The following is a 25,110-nucleotide window of genomic DNA, read 5'->3' as shown; positions in this document are numbered from 1 at the left end:
TCTTATTATCAATGATTTTTTATTTTTATTTGTTCATTTAATGAAGGACACATCTTATTTGCCTATTTCACTGACATTGCTCTGAAAAACTAACAAAACTGGGAGCAATGCATATTGTTCTGTCAGTATTTTGGAGCATTAACTCAAACCTCCGGAACTCAGACTATGCATATTATGATGAAGATTTGTACCTGGATAAAGCTTGCCAATAATTGAGTTGAATTTTCTTTGAGACATACCTGACTGATATTTTCCTCCATCACAGAACGTTGTGCATGCAAATGGAAAGATTGGATCGACAGTGACTATCCCCATCCTGTGGGTAGCAGTTCGCGTCTGGAGAACGAGACATACGCCCACATTTTGGAGAAAAACAAAGGGGACCAATTATGTGATAAACCACAGAAAATTCAGTGCCAATTCAAAGACAATCCTAACTTACCAATCGACGATTTTCCTGAGTCATCATGTATACTCTCAAAAGGTTATCTGTGCCAGGGTACACAGTCCGAATGTAGACACAACGCACAGATACGAGTTTGTTGTGAATATTGCATGACAACGACACCAACGGTTTCCACCGTAACTACTGTGCCAAGTACAATTACTACAGAAACAACAACAACAACAATGCCAACAACTACTTCCACACAAACAACAGAAACTACTTCTGTCACCAATACCCCAACCAGCACAATAACCCCATCAACCACGACAGAACCGTCCACGACACTAATAACCTTCACTCAACATTCCACTACACCAACAACAACCACTCAACCATCCACGACACCACTAACCACCACTCAACCATCCACGACACCACCACCCTCTACTCCAACAACCATGACACTAACGACCACTATCCAACCATCCACGACACCACAGACCTCTACTCCATCTTCCACTATACTAACAACCCCTACTCAACCACCTACTACAGTAATAACCTCCACCCAACAATCCACGACACAAATAACCTCCACCCAACCATCTACTCCACCATCCACCACACTAACAACCACCACTCAACCATCCACTACATCACCAACCTCGACTCAACCATCGACAACACAAACGACCCCTACTCAACCATCCACTTCTCTAACAACCACTATCCCACCATCCACTCTCCCACCGACCTCGACTCGATCATCCACTACACCACAGAGCTCCACTCCACCTTCCACTACACCAACAACCCCTACTCAACCATCTACTACACTAATAAGCACCACTCAACCATCCACGACACCACCGACCTCTACTCCACTATCCACAACACTAACAACCACTATCGAACCATCCACTACACCACAGAGCTCTACTCCACCTTCCACTACACCAACAATCCCTACTCAACCACCTACTACACTAAGCACCACTCAACCATCCACGACATCACCACCCTCTACTCCAACAACCATGACAGTAACAACCACTATCCAACCATCCACGACACCACAGACCTCTACTCCATCTTCCACTATACTAACAACCTCCACCCAACCATCCACCACAGTAATAACCTCCACCCAACAATCCACGACACAAATAACCTCCACCCAACCATCTACTCCACCATTCACCACACTAACAACCACCACTCAACCACCCACTACATCACCAACCTCGACTCAACCATCGACAACACAAACAACCCCTACTCAACCATCCACTTCTCTAACAACCACTATCCCACCATCCACTCTCCCACCAACCTCGACTCGATCATCCACCACACCACAGAGCTCCACTCCACCTTCCACTACACCAACAACAACCACTCAACCATCCACGACACCACTAACCACCACTCAACCATCCACGACACCACCACCCTCTACTCCAACAACCATGACACTAACAACCACTATCCAACCATTCACGACACCACAGACCTCTACTCCATCTTCCACTATACTAACAACCTCCACCCAACCATCCACCACAGTAATAACCTCCACCCAACAATCCACGACACAAATAACCTCCACCCAACCATCTACTCCACCATCCACCACACTAACAACCACCACTCAACCACCCACTACATCACCAACCTCGACTCAACCATCGACAACACAAACAACCCCTACTCAACCATCCACTTCTCTAACAACCACTATCCCACCATCCACTCTCCCACCGACATCGACTCGATCATCCACTACACCACAGAGCTCCACTCCACCTTCCACTACACCAACAACCCCTACTCAACCATCTACTACACTAATAAGCACCACTCAACCATCCACGACACCACCACCCTCTACTCCAACAACCATGACACTAACAACCACTATCCAACCATCCACGACACCACAGACCTCTACTCCATCTTCCACTATACTAACAACCTCCACCCAACCATCCACCACAATAATAACCTCCACCCAACAATCCACGACACAAATAACCTCCACCCAACCATATACTCCACCATCCACCACACTAACAACCACCACTCAACCACCCACTACATCACCAACCTCGACTCAACCATCGACAACTCAATCAACCCCTACTCAACCATCCACTTCTCTAACAACCACTATCCCACCATCCACTCTCCCACCGACCTCGACTCGATCATCCACTACACCACAGAGCTCCACTCCACCTTCCACTACACCAACAACCCCTACTCAACCACCTACTACACTAAGCACCACTCAACCATCCACGACACCACCACCCTCTACTCCAACAACCATGACACTAACAACCACTATCCAACCATCCACGACACCACAGACCTCTACTCCATCTTGCACTATACTAACAACCTCCACCCAACCATCCACCACAGTAATAACCTCCACCCAACAAACCACGACACAAATAACCTCCACCCAACCATCTACTCCACCATCCACCACACCAACAACCCCTACTCAACCATCTACTACACTAATAAGCACCACTCAACCATCCACTACACCACCGACCTCTACTCCACTATCCACAACACTAACAACCACTATCGAACCATCCACTACACCACAGACCTCTACTCCATCTTCCACTATACTAACAACCTCCACCCAACCATCCACCCCACAATCCACGACACAAATAACCTCCACCCAACCATCTACTCCACCATCCACCACACTAACAACCACCACTCAACCACCCACTACATCACCAAACTCGACTCAACCATCGACAACACAAACAACCCCTACTCAACCATCCACTTCTCTAACAACCACTATCCCACCATCCACTCTCCCACCGACCTCGACTCGATCATCCACTACACCACAGAGCTCCACTCCACCTTCCACTACACCAACAACCCCTACTCAACCATCTACTACACTAATAAGCACCACTCAACCATCCACGACATCACCACACTCTACTCCAACAACCATGACACTAACAACCACTATCCAACCATCCACGACACCACAGACCTCTACTCCATCTTCCACTATACTAACAACCTCCACCCAACCATCCACCACAGTAATAACCTCCACCCAACAATCCACGACACAAATAACCTCCACCCAACCATCTACTCCACCATCCACCACACTAACAACCACCACTCAACCACCCACTACATCACCAACCTCGACTCAACCATCGACAACACAAACAACCCCTACTCAACCATCCACTTCTCTAACAACCACTATCCCACCATCCACTCTCCCACCGACCTCGACTCGATCATCCACTACACCACAGAGCTCCACTCCACTTTCCACTACACCAACAACCCCTACTCAACCACCTACTACACTAATAAGCACCACTCAACCATCCACGACACCACCACCCTCTACTCCAACAACCATGACACTAACAACCACTATCCAACCATCCACGACACCACAGACCTCTACTCCATCTTCCACTATACTAACAACCTCCACCCAACCATCCACCACAGTAATAACCTCCACCCAACAGACCACGACACAAATAACCTCCACCCAACCATCTACTCCACCATCCACCACACTAACAACCACCACTCAACCACACACTACATCACCAACCTCGACTGAACCAGCGACGACACAAACAACGCCTACTCAACCAGCCACTTCTCTAACAACCACTATCCCACCATCCACTCTCCCACCAACCTCGACTCGATCATCCACTACACCACAGAGCTCCACTCCACCTTCCACTACACCAACAACCCCTACTCAACCATCTACTACACTAATAAGCACCACTCAACCATCCACTACACCACCGACCTCTACTCCACTATCCACAACACTAACAACCACTATCGAACCATCCACTACACCACAGACCTCTATTCCATCTTCCACTACACTAACAACCTCCACCCAACCATCCACCCCACAATCCACGACACAAATAACCTCCACCCAACCATCTACTCCACCATCCACCACACTAACAACCACCACTCACCCACCCACTACATCCCCAACGTCGCCTCAACCATCGACAAGACAAACAACCCCTACTCAACCATCCACTTCTCTAACAACCACTATCCCACCATCCACTCTCCCACCAACCTCGACTCGATCATCCACTACACCACAGAGCTCCACTCCACCTTCCACTACACCAACAACCCCTACTCAACCATCTACTACACTAATAAGCACCACTCAACCATCCACGACATCACCACCCTCTACTCCAACAACCATGACACTAACAACCACTATCCAACCATCCACGACACCACAGACCTCTACTCCATCTTCCACTATACTAACAACCTCCACCCAACCATCCACCACAGTAATAACCTCCACCCAACAATCCACGACACAAATAACCTCCACCCAACCATCTACTCCACCATCCACCACACTAACAACCACCACTCAACCACCCACTACATCACCAACCTCGACTCAACCATCGACAACGCAAACAACCCCTACTCAACCATCCACTTCTCTAACAACCACTATCCCACCATCCACTCTCCCACCGACCTCGACTCGATCATCCACGACACCACAGAGCTCCACTCCACTTTCCACTACACCAACAACCCCTACTCAACCACCTACTACACTAAGCACCACTCAACCATCCACGACACCACCACCCTCTACTCCAACAACCATGACACTAACAACCACTATCCAACCATCCACGACACCACAGACCTCTACTCCATCTTCCACTATACTAACAACCTCCACCCAACCATCCACCACAGTAATAACCTCCACCCAACAAACCACGACACAAATAACCTCCACCCAACCATCTACTCCACCATCCACCACACTAACAACCACCACTCAACCACCCACTACATCACCAACCTCGACTCAACCATCGACAACACAAACAACCCCTACTCAACCATCCACTTCTCTAACAACCACTATCCCACCATCCACTCTCCCACCAACCTCGGCTCGATCATCCACTACACCACAGAGCTCCACTCCACCTTCCACTACACCAACAACCCCTACTCAACCATCTACTACACTAATAAGCACCACTCAACCATCCACTACACCACCGACCTCTACTCCACTATCCACAACACTAACAACCACTATCGAACCATCCACTACACCACAGACCTCTATTCCATCTTCCACTACACTAACAACCTCCACCCAACCATCCACCCCACAATCCACGACACAAATAACCTCCACCCAACCATCTACTCCACCATCCACCACACTAACAACCACCACTCAACCACCCACTGCATCACCAAACTCGACTCAACCAACGACAACACAAGCAATCCCTACTCAACCATCCACTTCTCTATCAACCACTATCTCACCTTCCACTCTCCCACCGATCTCGACTCGATCATCCAGTACACCACAGAGCTCCACTCCACCTTCCACTACACCAACAACCCCTACTCAACCATCTACTACACTAATAAGCACCACTCAACCATCCACGACATCACCACCCTCTACTCCAACAACCATGACACTAACAACCACTATCCAACCATCCACGACACCACAGACCTCTACTCCATCTTCCACTATACTAACAACCTCCACCCAACCATCCACCCAACAATCCACGACACAAATAACCTCCACCCAACCATCGACTCCACCATCCACCACACTAACAACCACCACTCAACCACCCACTACATCACCAACCTCGACTCAACCATCGACAACACAAACAACCCCTACTCAACCATCCACTTCTCTAACAACCACTATCCCACCATCCACTCTCCCACCGACCTCGACTCGATCATCCACTACACCACAGAGCTCCACTCCACCTTCCAGTACACCAACAACCCCTACTCAACCATCTACTACACTAATAAGCACCACTCAACCATCCACGACATCACCACCCTCTACTCCAACAACCATGACACTAACAACCACTATCCAACCATCCACGACACCACAGACCTCTACTCCATCTTCCACTATACTAACAACCTCCACCCAACCATCCACCACAGTAATAACCTCCACCCAACAAACCACGGCACAAATAACCTCCACCCAACCATCTACTCCACCATCCACCACACTAACAACCACCACTCAACCACCCACTACATCACCAACCTCGACTCAACCATCGACAACACAAACAACCCCTACTCAACCATCCACTTCTCTAACAACCACTATCCCACCATCCACTCTCCCACCAACCTCGACTCGATCATCCACTACACCACAGAGCTCCACTCCACCTTCCACTACACCAACAACCCCTACTCAACCATCTACTACACTAATAAGCACCACTCAACCATCCACTACACCACCGACCTCTACTCCACTATCCACAACACTAACAACCACTATCGAACCATCCACTACACCACAGACCTCTATTCCATCTTCCACTACACTAACAACCTCCACCCAACCATCCACCCCACAATCCACGACACAAATAACCTCCACCCAACCATCTACTCCACCATCCACCACACTAACAACCACCACTCAACCACCCACTACATCACCAAACTCGACTCAACCATCGACAACACAAACAACCTCTACTCAACCATCCACTTCTCTAACAACCACTATCCCACCATCCACTCTCCCACCGACCTCGACTCGATCATCCACTACACCACAGAGCTCCACTCCACCTTCCACTACACCAACAACCCCTACTCAACCATCTACTACACTAATAAGCACCACTCAACCATCCACGACATCACCACCCTCTACTCCAACAACCATGACACTAACAACCACTATCCAACCATCCACGACACCACAGACCTCTACTCCATCTTCCACTATACTAACAACCTCCACCCAACCATCCACCCAACAATCCACGACACAAATAACCTCCACCCAACCATCGACTCCACCATCCACCACACTAACAACCACCACTCAACCACCCACTAGATCACCAACCTCGACTCAACCATCGTCAACACAAACAACCCCTACTCAACCATCCACTTCTCTAACAACCACTATCCCACCATCCACTCTCCCACCGACCTCGACTCGATCATCCACTACACCACAGAGCTCCACTCCACCTTCCACTACACCAACAACCCCTACTCAACCATCTACTACACTAATAAGCACCACTCAACCATCCACGACATCACCACCCTCTACTCCAACAACCATGACACTAACAACCACTATCCAACCATCCACGACACCACAGACCTCTACTCCATCTTCCACTATACTAACAACCTCCACCCAACCATCCACCACAGTAATAACCTCCACCCAACAATCCACGACACAAATAACCTCCACCCAACCATCTACTCCACCATCCACCACACTAACAACCACCACTCAACCACCCACTACATCACCAACCTCGACTCAACCATCGACAACGCAAACAACCCCTACTCAACCATCCACTTCTCTAACAACCACTATCCCACCATCCACTCTCCCACCGACCTCGACTCGATCATCCACTACACCACAGAGCTCCACTCCACTTTCCACTACACCAACAACCCCTACTCAACCACCTACTACACTAAGCACCACTCAACCATCCACGACACCACCACCCTCTACTCCAACAACCATGACACTAACAACCACTATCCAACCATCCACGACACAACAGACCTCTACTCCATCTTCCACTATACTAACAACCTCCACCCAACCATCCACCACAGTAATAACCTCCACCCAACAAACCACGACACAAATAACCTCCACCCAACCATCTACTCCACCATCCACCACACTAACAACCACCACTCAACCACCCACTACATCACCAACCTCGACTCAACCATCGACAACACAAACAACCCCTACTCAACCATCCACTTCTCTAACAACCACTATCCCACCATCCACTCTCCCACCAACCTCGACTCGATCATCCACTACACCACAGAGCTCCACTCCACCTTCCACTACACCAACAACCCCTACTCAACCATCTACTACACTAATAAGCACCACTCAACCATCCACTACACCACCGACCTCTACTCCACTATCCACAACACTAACAACCACTATCGAACCATCCACTACACCACAGACCTCTACTCCATCTTCCACTACACTAACAACCTCCACCCAACCATCCACCCCACAATCCACGACACAAATAACCTCCACCCAACCATCTACTCCACCATCCACCACACTAACAACCACCACTCAACCACCCACTACATCACCAAACTCGACTCAACCATCGACAACACAAACAACCCCTACTCAACCATCCACTTCTCTAACAACCACTATCCCACCATCCACTCTCCCACCGACCTCGACTCGATCATCCACTACACCACAGAGCTCCACTCCACCTTCCACTACACCAACAACCCCTACTCAACCATCTACTACACTAATAAGCACCACTCAACCATCCACGACATCACCACCCTCTACTCCAACAACCATGACACTAACAACCACTATCCAACCATCCACTACACCACAGAGCTCTACTCCATCTTCCACTACACCAACAACCCCTACTCAACCATCTACTACACTAATAACCACCACTCAACCATCCACTACACTAATAACCACCACTCCACCATCCACAACACTACTGACCTCAACTCCTTCAGTATCCACCTCAATCATGACTTCGACTTTCATTCCAAGCACAACTCAAGTTTTCTGCATATTTGGAAACCCTCCACAAAAGGTAAGGTATCTATCATTTTCTCTGCTTCTTTAATCACATTTTGACTATAACTGCTATTTGACGAACAGAAAATGTTTTATTTCCAGTATAACGTTGGAGAAACTTGGGCAGTGGACGAGTGTACAAATATGACATGCGTGGGGCAAAATACCTTCAAGGAAGAGAAGACAATCTGTCCACTACCGCCAGCATTAAATTGCCTGAATGGAAAACCCATCCTGGTCAAAAATGGCTGTTGCACCCAATATGAGTGTCCATGTGAGTCCTGGAGCTTTATCAATTATTAGGTGGACAGCAAAATTGCACATGGTCCTTAGATGAGTTCGTTCATTGATGGAATAATGTCAATTGATCAATTGTTCAAGTATCCGTTTACGTTCATCTGTTTGTTTTGTAATTGTTGGGAGTAACCCTTTTACAACCTTGTATTTGTAAAGGTTTTGGATGTTCATGATATGTGGTTTACCTCTGTCATCTTGGACTATAAGGATAGCTTTCTCCTTTTGAATAGATCGGCCTTTGGCTATATAAAGGCTCTTAAAGCTGGATAACAACAAACGGTAAAAAGGCCATTTGGTCCATCATACGTGTTCTATAAACATATCCCTGGAATTGACAATGGGTGTGTTGGGAAGGTTTATTCTTTTGTATCGGGTGCTGTGAAATCTTTTTTATTATTAACCTAAATATGCAGAACGTGCAACGAGCAAGCTCTGAAAAGTAGCACCCCCTATACTCCACCTCAATATAATGGTAGTTTTATTTGAATAAAATATAGATGAGCGCACTACTCATTGAGATATCCTACTGGTTCTTAATGCAACTTACTCCTTACCAATTTTTCTGTTGAATTATGAATTGATTATTTTATCATTTTGATGTTGTAGTTGTGGAACCAGTGTTTTGTGATTGCAACATTTGCTGTTGATATATGTTCAGCTGGCCTCTGATTAACTTGCGCCTCTTTCTTTCTTCAGGTGAATGTACATCCTTTGGTGATCCACATTTCGTCACATTTGACGGTCAATACTACATCTTCCAGGGTGTCTGTACGTATGTTCTGGTGAAGGAGATACAATCCCAGCATGGAGACTTCCTTGTTGAAATAGAGACAACAGGATGCCAAAACGATATCCGGAGCAACGTTCCGGTCTCTTGCCCAAAAACTGTCATTGTGACTTTCAATGGCAGTCGTTACTCGATCGGAACAGATAAAGACCCAGATATTTTCCTGGTGAGCAGCATCCTGTCTTTCACAACTCAACGGTTTACACTTTGAACTGCAGTGAGATGTACTTTTCACTTCTATCCATTTCTGCTGAAGCTATAACATCCACCCCTCACTATATTATCAATTCACTTATAGATAAGTTGATCACGGAGTTAATTCCTCAAAATCCCCTCACACGTTCCCATTCGTCTTTGTCCAGAGTCATTTATCATTGTGATGTTTTCGTGATTATGCCTTACTTCATTCCGAATATGAATCGGGTGTGTCAATTTTTAATATTTATGAAAAGAAACATCATATTGTGATGCCTTTAACATTCAGAAGGCTGATCATGTTTAAGTTGACAATTTTTAAAACAACACTATAAAATGCTGTATTTCATGCTTCTGTTTCAGGTCGAAGTAAATAATGAAACCGTTTCGCTGCCATACAGAAATGGTAAGATTTTATTGTCATCTTTTTTCCTTTTATCTTTCCGTTTGGCATCTCATGAGCTATCGTAAACAAGAGTGAGAATTGCTTTGCAATACATGTCCCCTACCGGTCCCAATGAATGTTTGGGAGATAAAAATTAGTTTGCGTTGAATGCACGCTCAAGCCGATACCGGAAACAAAATTAAGAAGAAGAAGAAGAAAAAGAAGAAGAAGAAGAAGAAACCTTATAACCCAGTGTTTGGGTCTATTTTGCAAAATAAAAGGAAAAGCAATTTTCATTTTCTGATATCTTTTGTAGTCTATAAACCAATATTGTGGACCTTACTCTTGAACAGAGCATTGGAACTGCCAAAGCAGTTTTTCCTTGGCTATTTGGCACAATCTTGGACAGGCCATCACTCCAACAATTTCTTGGAGCACAGCTGTGCCACTGATGCTGTGCAACTCGACCCGTGTGGTACCCTTTCTTGTGGCAATGTTTTTACGGCTGGATGCCCTTCCTGACGCCAGCCCTTTCGTCGCCTTCAACACACAGGGATAATTACCAGTATACTGGTGCTCATTTCGCCGACCTCGGAAGGATGACAGGCTGAGTCAACCCCCCTGATGTTAATTCAGTGGCCAGCTGGGCTCGAACTCAGGACCCTGAGGATCCCAAGCTACCACCCTAACTACTAAGCCAACACCAGGCTCGGTTATATGCCTGAGTCGATACCGGAACTAAAATGAAGAAGAAACTGAAATATATGTCTAAAAATGGCATAACTCTGAAAAATTGATGAAATGCCCTGAAACTCGAACTAGTTCTGTAACTTATAATAAAGCCACGTACCAAGATTCAGTTCAATATGTTTAAGGGTACGGAGAAAAAGCCTGGAAAAATCACAGGTGGGATGGAGAGATGGACAGATGGAGAGCAAATCCAATCCCCTCCAGTGATACTTGTAGGGGACTAATAAGGACTCCATGCTGGGTTATATGCCTGCTGTTGGCTTACTGGTTAGGGTGGTGGTATTGGGATTCTCGGATTCTGAGTTCAAATCCCACTTGGCTGTTGAATTAATACCAGGTGGGGTTGACTCTGCCTGTCATCCTTCTGAGGTCGGCAAAATGAGTGCCAGCATGCTGGTATCCTGTGTCGGAGTGGCGACCCATCCAGGATTGTGCCCAATAGCCAAGGAGACTACTTAGGCAGCACCAGCGCTCTGCACAGAGTACGGTCCCAATGGATGGATGCATCCTGGGTTATTCATGGGGGAGTTAAGTAGTTTTGCCTTAATATTAGTAGTTTCAATTCAGCATTCCTTGCATAATTGGGGTATTAGAAAGAGGTTGCTTATCGCCAGCCTTTACTATTACTACTTCTACTACTTCTACTATCACTTTTGCTTTTGCAGGCCATTTGGGTAGGAGTTTGTCACTTGTACGGGGTGCCAATGATAATTCGTCACTCTTCACGAAAGATATTGTGCATCTATGATCTAGCAATGCTCAGTTATTGAAATTTGAACAGTTACACAAAAATACTTTTTCCTCAAAACCACAAACCTTGTCTGGTATACACTGCCCAGGTCATCATTCATTGAATTTTATGTGCATTACCTGGCTGCTGGTTTGCATCATTGCTGTGGGGTACGGATGTACTGATGATGCAGTGCCCCCTGTAGGTTAGAGCAGGTGCTTGGAATTCATTCCGGGTGCTGGAGATAGCTTGCCTACCTTTCACTGACGCACGGTCGGATCTTTAACGTCCACCAACTAATGCTAGCAGAAGGGACACCACCCATTTAAAACGTACAGATAATCTGTTGCATTGCCCATCACCTCAAAGATAATCTGTTTTACTCCCACACCCCACCTCCCCCCAACCCCCTCAGGAATTGTGAACATTTCCGAATATCATGCACAGGTGTTCATGCACATTGGTAACTTTGCCAATATCACATATACTTTCAATGATGTCAAAGTCCAGCTTCTGCCGACAGAGTTTTCTGGGAATACGGAAGGTCTTTGTGGTAAGTCAACTCAAATTTGTACCACTTTTCAGCACCTTGACTTAACAGCATGTTGATAAACTATCACTGTAGATTTCCTCGTGGAAGTTAAAATAATGTGAAACTGCTGAACTGCAGGTGTTTGCAACAATAATAAAAGTGATGAATGCCGCTTGCCAAATGGAACTGTGATTTCCTCCTGCACTGAAATGGCAAAGAGTTGGAACACCAGTGATTGCCTTCCACCCGGTCCAACTCCAACCTGTCCACCCCAACCGTCAGGCATTTGCTCCGTGCTTGTCAGCAAGTATGTGTCTCTATCTTCATCTGTCTGTCTGCCTGTCTTTCTGTCGGTCGACATAGTCACATGATTCCTGTGAAGCGATTGCAGTTCGGAAATTTAGACACCTCCAAGTTTAGACAAGAACTCTTTGAAGTTATGAAGGGAAAAAGTATAAAATAGCAAAGACATAATAATTGTTTTCCTTTAAAGACCTTTGAGTTATTCACCCAAAGTTAAAAAACGAATTTCCATGTTGCTCTCTAAAGACAGAGGCTAGCAGCTGACATTTTCACCTTCACATCAGTACAACATGAGATGCATATGCTGTGTACTTTCTATATCCCTCATTTGGGTCAAGGATACACGAATATTAACAATATAGACCCAAAACCCTGGCCCAGCAAGAAAGTCTCGAGGTATGTCGACTCGCTCGCCTATGAGCTACCAACCCTGGGTTCGAATCTCGACCCCGCCCTGAACTGTCATCCTGATGTTTTGCAGCATCAATGCGTGTGCTGTCCCTCAGATTGATGTTAAACTGGGCGTCCTGTCTGCGAGCATTAGTTGGTGGACGATGGAGATCCCACGGTGTCATTCGCAGAGACTATCACTGGCATCCTGAACAAATAATTAATTCATGCCCTAACCTACAGAGGACATTGCATCAATGGTGCAGCTGTGCCACAAGCAAATGATGCTACCCACAGTCATGTGCTGCTTATGAAAGAAGAACAAAATAAAAGCAAGAGCAAAAAGAAGAACCACATACCCTAATTTGGCCTGGCCTTTTACACCAAGTTGTTACTGTTTGGACATCTCAAGTGTCACTCATTCCCCCATCAAACACATTAATTCTGCACAGCCATATTCCAATAGGATGAATCGGTTTAATAGTTTCATGTTAAAAAATAAAAAAATCGAGAAAGTAGTGAAATGTAATTTCATTGGACAGTATTCGAAAATTTATGAAATATCGAGGAACCGAGAAGATGATTAAATGATACCATACCTGATTTATTAAATACAAGCCAGGTAATTCTCGAGCATTTGATTTATTTCTCATAAATATAATTGATGACACTGTTTTGACGGCCATTTGGAAGAATATGATTACTTTAGAATTGGTTCTTTGAAAAACAAATAAATTAAGGAAAAGTTTTGAGGCTTCAAACATGTTCATATCCTGTAATTGAAGACTGAAAGCACGAAGTTAAGTTGCAATACAAAATCATCAAGGCTGTTTGAAATAATACACAAATTGACAACCACTCCAGTCTACAAATGATAACAGACAAGTGTACATGTTGAGATTAAAGCTTGAACAACGTGTGTGACAGCCATTGACCTCAATACAAGCTTGTACATGTGTCATTGAGCAAATCACATGATCCAGCTCTCACTGGAGGCCTGTTGCACTATTCTTTGACCAGAGTTGCTTCCACGAAATCGAGAGACTGCAGACAGACGTGGCGACTTCAAATATACCTCCAGCAGATGGCGCAAGCATGTTCAATCGGATTTAAGTCCGAAGATTGTGCTGGCCAGTCTGTGCGAGTGATATTGTCCTGAAGTGCAGCATTGACTACACGCGCTTGGTGTGTACGCACATTGTCTTCCATGAAGGTGAAGGTGGGACCCTGCTGTTGGGTCAGAGAGACGACTCCAAGTATAATTATCTCATCATTGTATACAAGACAAGGCATCCCTCCGAATGATGGCAATATCAGTTCTTCGGCCTATCCCTAATTTGACTCCAAATTCTGCCTCTTCCATCGTTTAAGTCTTGGCAGAATATATAGAATCTATATATGCATTGGTGAAACCAATGTGGTGCAAACAGTTCATCCCTCAATTGTGATGTTATGTCACCCATTGCATGTGCTGCTGTCAATAGCACTGTATTACGAGTGATGTGGAGCAGTGTCTGTCTGGGTCTCACATCAGTGGCCTGAAGTTCTGAACTACTTGGGTCAAAATTCAGTGGTTGAGTGTTCTTTGCAGGTCATTGTTTCGAGAGCATGCTGTTGAAAAGCACTTCCTTCTTGCAATGGTGACAAGATCATGATCCTCACAAGGGATGATACCTCAGGGTCGACATGAAGGAGGTCTCTCCATGAACTGTCCGGTCTCACCGTTTCTTGTCGTGACCCTATATATTACAATGTGATGAACATTGTACTAGGAAGCAACACCAGTCTTGGGTCATACCCACCTTTGGGCTGTCTCGGTGGTGTGAGCGAACTCTCTTGCTATTCATTTACACCTCATCATACCTAAACTGACAGACCACATGGATGGCCAATTTCTAGGAGGTATTGATGGGGGTTGTATGCAGACATGTATGCAGATTCTGTGGGAGACGTGATTTTTCAGGTGAATTTCCACGATTGCTAGGTTCCTTTGACAATGATTGTCATGTTACATAGTACACGTCCAGTTTCCTGATGGAGTTTCTTTTCTCAATATCCATGGATCGCATACACGTGACTAAGAAATTTCTGAACTGTCAATCCATTGCTTATTTCACACTTTAAAAGTTGTTGCTGAATTTTTATTAATTTTTTTGGTGAAGAATATACAGACCTCACCAGACTCGGTGGTGTAGTGGTCAGTGTCTACTCTGAGTCTGGGAGGTCAGTGGTTCAAACCTCGTCTGCGTCACACCAAAGACTTCACAAATGGTATGTGCTGCTTCCCTGCTAGACGCTCAGCATTTAGAAGGATAAAGCATGGATCAGCAATGCTGGGAAGGCAATGGCAAACCACCCAGTATAACCCTTGCCAAAAAAATGCTTTGGCCTGGGTCATCAAAACACACACACACTGGCCCATAACTTAATGAGGCAGCAGGGCACAGATCGAGTCCCATCACAGCACTCGCTGCACGACTTGTTCGCAACAAGTGTCTGCCACATGAACACATAGTCACTACCCTGCTAACACGAGTGAGGAGGTTTGTAGTCAGGAATCATGAATTAAACGAAGGGAGCACACTGACCCGAGATGTGACATTACATTAACACCATGCACGTAAATTATGCTGACATCTCTTACAAAGTCGGATGGTGTTCGTATGGCACTTATAGTGCAGGAGATCTTTCAAGACTGAGATTTATGCCTTTATGGTTATATATGCAATATATATCTATATGTATATATCAAGAATAATGGTAATTATGTTGACAATTTTAATAGAACAAGTTTGACTGTTTTTGCCCTTATAGCCCTTTATAGTCTCTTGTACTTATTCAAGACATCTGATGAAACGTTTTTCAGGTCTCATTGCGAATTTACTTCATGTTTGGTGTTTTATTTTGCTGGTGAGTAGTTTGTTGTCTGTACCCGAATTCTCATCAACTGTTGTTTATTCCTTCCAACACCAGAGTTTTCGAAGCCTGCGGCCAAGTAATCAACCTGAAGCCATACGTGGAGGGCTGTCAATATGATCAGTGTTTTGTGAACGACAGTGTCCTGTGCGCGACAGTGAAGATGGTAGCAGATCTTTGCACTGCAAAAAATATCTGTGTGGATTGGAGAGATCACATGCATGGCCAATGCCGTGAGTTGGCCACTTGCACTTTGTGTGTGTGTATATATATATATATATATATATATATATATATATATATATATATATATATATATATATATATATATATATATATATATATATATATAGTTATTTTGGTTTTCATTTTCAAAAGCATTCATATTGAGTTCAGGAAGAGTTAGTCTATGCTTTTTCTAAAGCTATTGTTTTATTGAATTATTAATTATTATTAATGTTGGAGCAACAGTTCATGACCTGGATCTCATATCAGCTGAAAATTTCAGGTGCTCCTTCGGTCCTGATCAATCTTAAGGGTTGGCCTAAATATACGAGAATATAATGGTTGAAGTTATCTGCCACAAAGACAGAAGTCACTCTTTTGCTCTGATAAAGGGTAAAACCCAAAACGTTGGCATTTTGTGATCCTTTGTGATTTTATATTTGTGTTTTTTTAAATTATTATTATTTCTCAAGATGTGCTGCCATTCCAGGCCACAAGTTATTTGCTGGAATTAGCAACTGTGTGTGGTGTGCTATGGGTTGGCCTGTTTGGCATTCCCATCTCACAATACTGAAAATTATCTTTTGATCCCATAATCTGTACCGTGGTGATTGCGTCCACCATCTACTAATTGTCCTTGCAATTATTGTTCAAATACACTGAAGTCTCTGTTAAAAAAATCCCACAGTGTTCTTCGCAAAGAGAAGGCGAGCTCTCGCCGGCACCCAGAATATAATCCAAACTCCTGCTCTTACCTCCAGGGCACAGATGCGCTCCACTCCGAGGAGATAGTGCAACCCACGGCCATGTGTTGATAATAATTATAAGACTGAAGTCTCTCGTTGGCCTTGTCCTGTAAATTGTGTTTGTACATGCTTGTCTGTGAAATTCGGTGACTGTAGAAAACATAGGTCAGGGTCAGGTATGGGAGCATGTGCCAGAACAGCGCGTCGCTGCGTCCACTTTCCGCCGGTACTCCAGGGGCCTCCGTCTGGCCATCCCCCAGGCAGATGCCAGGCCCATCCCCATCTCCTTGAGATGATGGTCAACCTGCTGCAACCATGAGGCACGTGGTCGGCCCACTGGCCTCCTCCACTCATGAGACTCCCTCGCTGAGAGAATCTGGTGAGCAGGATCAGCGCCAGGAAAACGAGCCACATGTCCATACAGCCGCAGCTGACGCTCACGGACTATGCAGGTAACAAATCTCATCCGAGTCTCTCTCAGCAACCGCTCGTTGGACACAAAATCCGACCAGCGATAGCCAAGGATTCTCCGAAGAGACCTGGTACCAAAGGAATTAAGTCTCCGTCTCAGATCCTTGGTCAAAGTCCAAGTCTCGCACCCATAGAGCAAGACTGGAAGTACCAAGGACCTGAAGACTCGGACTTTCGTCCTCCCGCACAGGTACCGGCAGCGCCACACCCCATGATCCAGTGAATCCATGACTCCCAGGCCCGACCCAGACGTCTATTGACCTCCGGCTCACAACCTGCGGAGACATGAATATCACTGCCAAGGTAAGTGAATCTATCCACGACCTCAACATCCTCACCACAAACAGACACAGACAGGACAGCAGCATCCAAGATGTCACCGAAAGCCTGGATCTTTGTTTTGACCCAAGAAATCCGTAATCCCAACGGCTCCGACTCCTCATTCAGCACCTCGAGGGCCCCCAAGAGGATGTCTAAAGTCTCCGCAAAGATGACTGCATCATCTGCAAAATCAAGGTCCGAGATCTTGACATTGCCAAACGATGCACCGCAACTTGATCTCTCCGACATCCTCCCAAAAATCCAGTCCATACAAGTGCTGAAAAGTGTGGGGGCAAGTACACATCCCTGACGAACTCCAGTAACAACTGGAAATAAGTCAGAGGCGGTACCACCACACTTCACAGCACTCTCAGTACCAGAGTAGAGTTCAGACATCAGATCGATCAGTTTCGGTGGCACCCCACGAAGACCAAGAATCCTCCAGAGGACATCCCGATTCACTGAATCGAACGCTTTACAGAGATCAACATAGGCTGCAAGCAGCCCCTGCCGAAACTCTCGTCTGCGTTCAGTGAGGACACGAAGAGCAAGGATACGGTCAATCGTTGACCTCTTTGGCGTAAAGCCTGACTGCTCTGGACGCTGGTGCTCAAGCAGATGGTGGCGAACCCTATCAAGAATTATCCGAGCAAAGACCTTGCCCGGCACTGAGAGCAGCGTCACCCCTCGGTAGTTGTTGCAGTCTTGGCGATCACCCTTCCCTTTCCAGAGAGGGACAACAAGGCCCCTCTTCCAGTCAGTTGGGATGATGCCTGTGTTCCAGGCAGAGCACAAAACTGCATGCAACGTACGCGAGTGCAGCATTTCCACCAGCCTTGAGAAGTTCAGCATGGATGCCACAGATCCCTGGAGCTTTGCCCCGTTTCAACTGGTTCACCGCAGCTCGTGTTTCCACAAGCGATGGTGGACCACAGCTGATCTGAGGGTCAGCAACAGGGATTGTAAAACCCTTGACGTCCAACTCGACAGCTGGGGGATCAGCCTGGTACAACCGCTCAAAGTAACCGGCCCAGCGGGCCTTCACTTCAGACTCCTCTGCCACGAGTCTACCACTCTCTGCCTCGAACTGCAGTGCTCCGAGGGATGGGCTTGGATGAACGTAATGCGCGACCTCTGTAAGCGGGACGAGAATCACCTGTCCACAGGTGATGCTCTACCCCCTCACAGATTCCTCGCACATAGGCCTCCTTGTCCACCCTCAGTGCACGTACAGTTTTACGCCTCAGCTCCCTGAACAGCTCAGCTCTGCCATTCAGCCTGGCCCTGCGACTCTGGTCAATGGTATCCAGTGTCCCTTGAGAGACAAAATTCTTCTTTGCCCTGCGGTGAACTCCAAGGCATCCACCGGCAACATCAAGGACGGTGGTCTTGAAGGCGCTCCAGAATCCTTCAGGACCCCCCAAACCACCCAGACCCCTCAAGTGTCCACTCAGCCTGTTCGCAAACTCCTCAGCTACTCTCTCATCCCTGAGCTTGGCAACATCCAGCCTAGGCTGGGATGGTACCATTCTCCAGGATTTAAGGTGCAGCTTTAGAGTTGCTACAACAAGCCTGTGGTCAGTATTGAGGAACTGAGCACTCCGGTAGACCCTGCAGTTCTGGATCATCCTCCAACGACCGTCAATGAGGACATGGTCAATCTCCTTTGCCACACCGCCAGCGTTGGAATACCAAGTCCAGCGATGAGCTTGCGGGCGCTGAAACCATGAACCAGCCACCCTAAGTCCATGACTTCTGCAAAGTCAAGGAACTTAGTGCTATTCTGGTTCATAGTTCCTGACCCATGGGGACCACCACACACCTCATAACCATCCCTATCAGTTCCAGTCGATGCATTGAAATCCCCCAAGACTAGAAGTGTATCTCGTCTGGGGCACTGATCAACCACAGACTCGAGTGTGGCGTAGAATGCATCCTTCACAGTAAGATCACTCGCCTCAGTCGGAGCATAAATAGAGACCAGGGAAATGACACCTAAGGAGTGACGAATCCTTAATCTCATAATACGCTCGTTGACCGGTGTTACCTCAATTATCATTGGGGTCAGCTTATTGGACACAGCTACAGCAACTCCTTGGGTATGGTAACCATCAGAGCGACCAGACCAATAGTAGGTGTAACCACCCACCATTATCTCGCCGCAATCCGGTCTCCGAACCTCAGAGAGAGCTGCAATCCCGATGTCCAAACGCTTGAGCTCAGATGATAACAGAGACAGGTGATCATCCTCTCTTAGGGATAGGACATTCCAGGCACCCACCCGAAGGGACCGCCTCAGGTTAACCCAAGGAGACCGCCGTCTGGTGGACGACACCTCAGCACCACTCCGACACACTCTCCCGCAATCTGACCCAGGGATGTTACCCCGTGGTTTCCCTCCTATCAAAGATTGGGGGTCCCGAAGGCTTTGCCCCAATCCCATCATCCGGTGAGCTGCCCTGCGAAGGGAAGCTGCACAGGAGGTACTCCCACGGAGTAGAAAACATAAAAATAACTGTTTGTGAGTATATCCATCAGACACGCTTGATGATTATAAACGGTATTGCCATTCCAACTAAAAGTGGACCTGTTTGCTTGTTTTCTCGACAGCAATGGAATGTGCAAGCCACAAGTCCTACTTACCTTGTGGTCCAATGGTGGAATCCACCTGCGATGATCCGTACGTTATTTTGAGGATTTCATTCGTCTGTTTATTGTTTCAAAGTTCATCAACTGTTTTTTTTTTTTTAACATATTTTTCATTTCACAGTTTCCTCTGTTGACCAATGACCCATCTTCCTTTTCCTAACAATTGAATACATGTTTTCTGTTCCAATTGGAGCAATGGTTCATGACCCTGGGGCTTTGCAGATTCAAATCGCTACACCGTACTAAGTTTATTTGTTCATGGTCTTCAACTGTTGTAATTTAAGTAAAAGTACATTGAAGTCAACTTTTCTGGACTGGGAGGATAGCCTAGAGGTATGCACACTTGCCAATGAGGTGACCCACCTATAAACTGTCAACCTTGTTGTTCGGGAGCTGGGTGATTTATAATTGTGTGCGCGCCATCCCTCGGATGGATGTTAAACTGCGTGTCCCATCTCCCGACATTATTCTGTGCACGTTAAAGATTGCACGGTGTCGTTGGCAAAGAGTCGATGAGTTATCACCAGAACTGTGAACAGATTACAAATTATTGCTCTCAGCCGAGTATCCTATCAGACTGTAACCCCAAGCCAATGAAACTGCCTCGACAGCCTTATGCACCTGACAATAATAAACATAAACATGCAAAACAATCTCCTCGTGCTGCATACGATACTTGTCCAAGCTCCACGAGTCTTATAGTGGGGCAACTTAGCTAAATATAGCATAACAATTGTGCATTTTGTTAGGAAAGCATCAAATTTGGCACACTGGTAGCCCATCATATTATGAACAGATTTGGATATTGGGCCATCTCAAAATTTTTGATGGCAGTGGAAAATGGCTGCCACAGCCATCAGCGGCTGAATTTGAAATGGCCCAATATCCAAATCTGTTCATAATATGATAGGCTACTAGTGTGCCAAATTTGGTGCTTTCCTCACAAAATGCACAATTGTTATGCAAAGTTGCCCCACTCGTGGGGTTGGGCCATCTCAAATCATCTCGTTCATTGGGCCATCTCAAATTCAGCCGCTGATGGCTGTGGCAGCCATTTTCCACTGCCATCAAAAATTTTGAGATGGCCCAATATCCAAATCTGTTCATGATATGATATGCTACTAGTGTGCCAAATTTGGTGCTTTCCTCACAAAATGCACAATTGTTATGCGAAGTTGCCCCACTATTAGTCAATATATAAAACTACAACTTTCCCCATATATTTCGAAGTTCCATGTTTATTCATTGCCGCAACTCCACCACCTTCACAAAAGTTTCTCATGAGATCCTCAAAAGATTGCCATCACATCTCCTGAGAAATCATGCGAGTTCATTTTAAGGCATATTTTGAATACTGATGCAATAACGTATTAATATTATTTGAAATAGAAATTTGTTTAGCAAATTATTATTTTTGTAATTTTAAAGCTTTTTTTTTTTTTTTTTTTTTTTTTTTTTTTGTATACCTTGGTCGAGGCTCGTATGAGAGCTAACACACAACTCACAGCAAGGAGGCATGAGACAAGAGGGGCGGGAGTGGAAGGGACAAAACATTGGGGAACAGACACAGGTGAACTGTGGAAGGGAGAGGGATGGGGATGGGACGGGGAACATGGCGAGGGGAAGATGGACATTAAAGGGACTTTCAGGAAGGAAAGCAGGAGAATTGAAGGAAGTGGGCGTGGGGGGATTATCGGGGGTAGAAAAGACAGAGGATTTGGATGGGGGAAGATAAGAGGTGGTGGTGAACAGCTGTTTTGAAAGCCTGAAGGGAAGAATGGGAAAGAATAGAGGAGGAAGTTTATTCCAAAGGCGGGAAAAAGAGGAATGAAAGAGTGAAGATGAGCAGTGATTCGTGATTTTGGTAGTTTTACCAGAAGGGGTTGTTGGCGGACCTTGAGCGCCCTGTGGAAATGTGGTTGGGACAAATCGCAGAGAGAGCAGGGGGGCAAGGCTGGAGAGGAGTCGGTAGAAGACAGAAAGACCACCGACCAACCTGCGGTGATTGAGTGAGAGGCCCAAAGACTCAGCTTCATTGCGGGAGATGCCAATGATCTTAAAAGCCCTGGTTTCGACAGCGTGAAGTCGAGAAAGGTGGGAGGCAGGAGCACCAGCCCAGAGGGGAGAGCAGTACTCCATCAGGCTACGGACAAAAGCTTTGTAAGTGGTCAGGAGCTCAAGAGGGCCGAGGAAGGACTTTGCACGACGGAGGATTCCCAGTCGGCGACTGGCTTTTGAGGCAAGGTTGGAAATGTGACTTTCCCAAGGAAAGGTCATGGCAGATAGTGAGACCCAGAAGCTTGAAAGAAAAGACTTCTTCCAGAGGATTGTTGAGAAAGTGGATGGGGGGTTTTGTAAACGGTCCTTTCAAGAGACATAGTGAGAGTGTGAGATTTGTCTGGATTGAAAGACATGTTCCACGTGTTGGACCAGTTTGTGATTTTATCCAGATCTGCAGTGAGCGAAGAAGCTGCTGCTTGCCGGGCTGAGGGATGACAGATGGTACGGCAGAGGGTTGAGTCATCGGCAAAGAGAAATAGAGTGATTTTCCAGAGAGTCCGAGAGATCATTGATGAAAACCAGAAAAGAACAGGGCCCAGAACGCTACCTTGAGGAACTCCAGCCTGCACAGGAAGAGGGGATGAAAGAACTCCATTTAGGGCCACACGTTGACTGCGACAGGAGAGGAAGTCTGCGAGCCATGAGTGGAGATGACCTTGAATACCATGGGCAGAGAGTTTGGTGAGTAGGGCAGGGTGCCAGACTGTGTCAAAAGCACGTGATATGTCCAGGGATACGGCTCGGATTTCCTGTCTGGCATTGAGGACCTCCATCCATTGATGGGAGAGCAGTAGCAGCATATCTAGGGTAGAGTGACCTGGTCTGAAACCAAATTGATGATTGGAAATCAAGCCATTGGAGAAGAGGAAGGATTTCATGTCTGAAGCGATGATGGATTCCATAACCTTGCTGATGATTGGGAGAAGGCTGATTGGTCTATAGTTACAGGGATCTGTTTTTGCACCTTTTTTATGCAGGGCAGTGATGTTAGCAGATTTCCAAGCAGATGGCAGATGACCTTGGGAAAATGAGAGGGTGAATAGAACAGAGAGAGGGTGAGCAAGAGCAGAAGAGCAGGCTTTGAGGACACGTGGGCTGATGCCGTCTGGACCGGTTGCAGAATCTGACTCGAGGTTTGAAAGCAAGCTCTCCACCTTGTCAGGAGAAAAGGATACAGAGTCCAGGGACAGTTGGGTGCGACTGGGTAAAGTGGGTAGAGATAGTGATGGGTTTGGGACACAAGATTTAGCTGCAAACACCGAGTTTAGACATTCAGCTTTATCACGTGTGGAATCAGCAGTGCGGCCATTTGAGGTAAGGGAGGGGATGGAGGGGGAACACACACCAGAAACAGATTTGATTAAACGCCACCAGGATTTTGAGGAGGGAGAGAGGTTAGAGAGTTCAGACTTGAGATGAGAAAGATGTTGTTTTCTGGCTCTCCTGAGGGTAGCTACACACTTGTTCCGAGCTTTGTGGAAAGAACTGAGATTGCCCTCAGTTGGGTTTGCTTTCCATGAGGCAAAGGCAAAGTTGTTTCAGGACAACTGCCTCGCCACAAGCTTCAGTAAACCAAGGGCGGGAGGAAGGGTAAGACAACTGAACACGAGAGGGGATAAATCTGTGCATGAGGGAGAGCAAGTTTCTTTGAAAGAATTCCCAGGATGAGTTGATGTTTGAGAAAGTAGTGATAGGAGACCAGTCTGTAAGTTTGATGGCTGCTCGGAGACCCTGCCAGTCGGCTTGAGTGAAATGCCAGACTCGACGGCGGTGAGGTGGTTCTCTGATAACAGCCAGAGAGATGTCCACTTTAATAAGGACGTGGTCAGAAGAACCAATTGGAGCGAAGGAAGAGCAGCAGATATTGTCAGGGAAATTTGTCAAAATCAGATCCAGAAGAGATGGAGTACCATTGGTTGAGATCCGGGTCGGGAAGTTGACCGATTGAGTCAGTCCCAATGAGTCACAGAAAGCTTTTGCTGATGTCCCATGGCAGGTGAGAGAGGTACCCACACCTAGCCAACTGGCGTGATGACAATTGAAGTCGCCACATAAGAGGAAGAGAGAGTTTGGATGAGAAGATAGAAGATGGTCCATGTTTTCGGAGAGTGAGGTGTAGATGGAGTCATCACTGTTCGGTGGACGGTACAGTACACATATAAACATGAGGTGGGAGTGGAGGGGAAGCCGAAGCCAGAGGTATTCCTGGGGGTGTGGGGGAGTG

General features: G+C 46.4%; 2 protein-coding genes across 2 annotated transcripts in view; both read left to right on the top strand.

Moving 5' to 3' along the window:
* Positions 1 to 548: 548 nt before the first annotated feature.
* LOC147030732 (uncharacterized) lies at positions 549 to 4,031 on the top strand (the record flags this gene model as incomplete). Its single annotated transcript, XM_085872196.1, has 1 exon — positions 549 to 4,031. A coding segment is annotated over one exon (3,483 nt), but the record flags the coding sequence as incomplete, so codon positions are not given.
* A 448-nt stretch (positions 4,032 to 4,479) lies between these two features.
* LOC147030731 (uncharacterized) overlaps positions 4,480 to 25,110 on the top strand; it is a 47,553-nt gene continuing 26,922 nt past the window's right edge. The window contains exons 1-8 of the mRNA XM_085872195.1: positions 4,480 to 9,144; positions 9,231 to 9,402; positions 10,122 to 10,378; positions 10,771 to 10,813; positions 12,688 to 12,825; positions 12,943 to 13,111; positions 16,471 to 16,646; positions 20,787 to 20,856. Coding sequence (XP_085728321.1) covers positions 4,663 to 9,144; positions 9,231 to 9,402; positions 10,122 to 10,378; positions 10,771 to 10,813; positions 12,688 to 12,825; positions 12,943 to 13,111; positions 16,471 to 16,646; positions 20,787 to 20,856 — 5,507 coding nt within the window. The 5' untranslated portion in view covers positions 4,480 to 4,662. The remainder of the gene's footprint in view (positions 9,145 to 9,230; positions 9,403 to 10,121; positions 10,379 to 10,770; positions 10,814 to 12,687; positions 12,826 to 12,942; positions 13,112 to 16,470; positions 16,647 to 20,786; positions 20,857 to 25,110) is intronic.

Source organism: Eptatretus burgeri, chromosome 3 (genome assembly GCF_056783735.1).
Source record: "Eptatretus burgeri isolate ZD-2024b chromosome 3, Ebu_testis_v1, whole genome shotgun sequence".
Taxonomy (NCBI): Eukaryota; Metazoa; Chordata; class Myxini; order Myxiniformes; family Myxinidae; genus Eptatretus; species Eptatretus burgeri.
The sequence above is the reverse complement of the archived record's forward strand: the minus strand, read 5'-3'. Positions and strand labels throughout refer to the sequence as shown.